The sequence below is a fragment of the Mandrillus leucophaeus genome, unplaced genomic scaffold (genome assembly GCF_000951045.1).
Source record: "Mandrillus leucophaeus isolate KB7577 unplaced genomic scaffold, Mleu.le_1.0 Scaffold462, whole genome shotgun sequence".
Classification (NCBI taxonomy): Eukaryota; Metazoa; Chordata; class Mammalia; order Primates; family Cercopithecidae; genus Mandrillus; species Mandrillus leucophaeus.
In genome coordinates, this window is record NW_012104943.1 from 186,380 (window position 1) to 190,322 (window position 3,943).

At 37.0% G+C, this 3,943-nt stretch overlaps 1 protein-coding gene across 5 annotated transcripts in view; it reads right to left on the bottom strand.

Moving 5' to 3' along the window:
* Positions 1-3,943, bottom strand: part of GLRA2 (glycine receptor, alpha 2) — a 219,543-nt gene that overhangs the window by 163,465 nt on the left and 52,135 nt on the right. For 3 of the 5 annotated variants that reach the window (XM_011994804.1, XM_011994806.1, XM_011994807.1), the window contains one exon: positions 2,080-2,147. In XM_011994804.1, the coding sequence (XP_011850194.1) occupies positions 2,080-2,147 (68 nt within the window). Of the gene's footprint in view, positions 1-1,920; positions 1,989-2,079; positions 2,148-3,943 lie in introns of all 5 variants that reach the window. The other 2 variants (XM_011994808.1, XM_011994805.1) reach the window with 2 other exon arrangements.

Sequence of the window (3,943 nt, forward strand, 5' to 3'; positions counted from 1 at the left end):
TCTCTTATTACGATAAAGCCAAGAGGGGAGAGACAGAAACTGAATGTCAACCCGGGAATTGATATACTCTTTCTATGTTTAGCTTTTCTTATGAGTCATTTAATAACCCTATCAAAACTATCCTATTTAGGTAAATTTTTAAATTCACTACATCCTGTCAAAGTCTCACAAGTCTCATTTCTGGGTAATAATGTTTCAGAATAATATCAAAATGGGTAGTGGAGTTGAATTATGTCTAATTTTGCCAGTGGGAAAAAAGTGGTAAAGGTAAATTAATTCTTCCTAACATGAAGGACACCACAAAGTACAGTAATTTATTAAACATGATGTTAGTTGTCAAAAAGAGAAAATTCATATAAACAGGAAACTTTTTAAAATTTCTCAATGGCATTATGCTTATTATTTTTAGGACATCAGGCACCATAATACTTAGTCAAACTCAATTACACTTGATTTTGGTTTTATCAAATGAATGGTTGTAAACTTTACATAGTCATGCAAATTAGACCCAGCCAATTGATTTAGGACTTAAAGTAAATAATATGGGGACCAAGAAAATATCTCACCCAAGTGCAACCTCCATGCTGTAGCCCAGAACTCTTAATGATCCAATAGGCTATGTCACAGGTAACATGACCATGATATTTATGAAGAGTGTTTAGAAGTCCGGGTGTAGTAGTTAATGCCTGTAATGCTGGTGCTTTGGGAGGCTGAGGCAGGAGGATTGCTCGAGGCCAGGAATTTGAGACCAGCCTGGGCAATATAGTGAGATCTCATTGCCACATTTATTTTTTTTAATTAACCAGATGTGGTGATGCACACCTGTAGTCCTAGCTACTTGGGAGGCTGAGGCAGGAGTATCGTTTGAGCCCAGGAGTTTGAAGTTTCAGTGTGCCATGATCTGCACTCCAACCTGGGCAGAAGAGTGAGATCCTGTGGTGGCTCACTCCTGTAATTCCAGCACTTTGGGAGGCCGAGGCGGGCAAATCACCTGAGGTCACGAGTTCAAGACCAGACTGGCCAAGATAGTAAAACCCTGTCTCTACCAAAATACAAAAGTTAGCCGGGCATGGTGGTGTGCGCCTGTAATCCCAGCTACTTGGGAGGCTGAGGTGGAAGAATCGCTTGAACCCGGGAGGTGGAGGTTGCAGTGAGCTGAGATCGTGCCACTGCACTCTAGCCTGGGTGACAGAGAGACTCCATCTCAAAAAAAAAAAAAAAAAAAAAAATTTAAAGGCACTGTAGATTTTATAGTATCTGAAATCTTTTTCACATATATGAAACATGTTTACTCATACTCTATAATGAGCTTCTAATTAGCTTTAAGTTTACAGTTTTTTTTGATTGTTTGTTTTTTGTTTTTGGAAAAGGCATGCATATGGTATAATTGTCATGGACTTGGAACTACTTTCTCTTGCCAACAAAATTGTGTGTGTGTGTGTGTGTGTGTGTGTGTGTGTGTGTGTGTATTTTTCTAAGTTCAGCCCTTTGGAATATATCTTAAATGTGGCATCGAAGGGAGGCTCAACTATCTTAAAAATTCCATTTCATGTAAAAAACTGGTGATACTATTACATCTCTCAAACTTTGAAATTTGTACTTCTGAAGCATTGGAGATGCACCTATTTAAATATCCATAACTATGCATCATGTTTATTGTGGATAATTCTACAGAAAACCATTAAAACATCAAATGTTTTAAAAATTTCTCTGGCATGATGGATATAAGATTACTGAATATTGAGTAATGAACACTTGACAAATGACTTTACAAAATAAAGTAGTATAAAGTATTGCTTTTTAGAGGCAAGCAAAGTTGGAAATTGGCACTCAGTAAATGTCTCACAAATATGCCACAGTGCACTTCAATCCCACGTCCCATTCCTTCACACGATGGCTTCAATGCTCAGCCCCACTCACCATTGTAGTTTCTGCTATTGACCCAAAGCTGTTGATAAATATGTTGCAGGTAACATTTACAGGAGGCCCTGCAAGTTGAACAATAGAAAATTTGACAGTTTGTGTTCACGGCATAATTGAGTCATGTCTTTCTCTTGCCAGTGGCATTGCAGGACTTACCATGGTCGTTTCTGTGACTGATCCAAAACTGTTGATAAAAATATTGCAAGTAACGTTTACTGGAGGACCTGCAGAATGCAATGAGAATATTGCAATAGACGTTGAAGCAAAAATACACCTCATTAACATCTGTGCAATTGGCTAGAGATTTGAATAAAATTAAAATCATGGTGAGACTGAAAAAAAAACTTTTACCCAGAGGTGCATAATGAAAACATTCCCACTTGTATTTTGGATAATGGCTGTTAAGCAATGGCAACTTACCCTGAAGCGTTTTGGATTTGGAAAATATAAGCTGAAAACTACTGAACTGAATTCACTGTCATAAGTTTCTATTAAAATAGCCTTTTGGGTGGTGGCTTTTTTATTTTTGACCTTAGGATCATCAACATTGTAGACATCAACAGCGGTTGCCTCATAGTGATGAAATAGCCTGGTCATGAGGTCAAAATGGAGCTGCATTTTGAGTTATGGATGAGTCAGAAACATCCACCTCCTTTTGTATGACATTCTTTAAATCAGCAAGTTACTTTGATTTTCTTGACACCTCTGAATTTACGCCACTCCTTCTTTATATTCTCTGACCACCAATGAAAAATGATGTACAGAAATATAACAAATAAAATTAACTTATTTTAAGACATAAACACAAACAGAAATGTCAATTTATGTCCATATTGTTACCTTAGTAAATATGGTGTAAAGCAAGGATTATTGCATCCTAGATGTGCTTTGAACAAAATAAGAGTCCACTTTGATCTCCAGAGATCCAGTGACTAGCCTGACTGCAGCTCTCTTTTTCTCTTACCTTTTGTCAGTAAGTAAATCACTGTCTAATGATTCCCTGCTTAACATTTTGCTGGGGAAGATGTTTATTGCCTTTGTGGAAATTTCCCCTAATGCTTTCTGAGCTAATATTGCCATGAACTATCTATTTATTTGCTGCCTTCTCCTGTAGAAATGTGTCTCTCTTTATGTGACAAAGGATCAGCAGCCCAGTGCAAGAAACACCCTAGTTGGCTCAGTACCCAACAAATCTGTAGGATCTGAAAGAAGAGGAATTTGGCTTGAGGCCTCCCTTAAAGGCTGGTAGTGAAAATACAAGTTATGGCAGCACTTAAAAGCTGCATTTTTAAACTCCTTCAGAAGTCCATGTCGGGTTCTAGAAATGAGGAAATTTGGTGTACAATGGCTAATTTAACTCCCCAGGCAAAATTTTTTGGTAAAAGAAGGAGCAAGGTGTTTTGGTAAAAGAGATGTGTTGTTATTCTTTGAAACATAACTAGTTTTTCTGTTTTTAATGAAACAGTAATTGTGATTTCTTTTATATGTGCGTTTGCTCATATCTGTGTAATCTTCTGCAGTGGGGATATGAAAAGATAGGTACTGAGTTCTATGACCCTTGAAAAACACCTTATAACCCTCAGAACTCTCTTTTCCTAATGAAAGTACAAGTGTGTTCTTATGCATACTTTTGTATAACAGGATTTATACTTAAAATAGTTTGGATACTTATTACTAATGAATTTTGATAGACGCAAACCAGGACTATCAGTGTGTTTTTCTCTTCTTTCGCCTCTTTAACTCATTCATTTGAGAGGGCCCCTTATAGCCCTCCTTAAGTCTACCTTTTGAAATGTAATTGTGATTTTTTAAAAAAATATTTGCAGGCACAGAATCACAGGCACCATCATATTACCAAAACAGTTTTCAGTAGACATCTTTGACATGCTCCAAGTATTTTTAATTTGTCCCTGCCCCTCTTGTGTCAGCATCTGCCATGATGAATTCTTCTCCATGGTCACCTTCTACTCTGCTTGATTTTTTCTTTTTTGATTGCTCAAAATAAAACAAAGCAAAATAG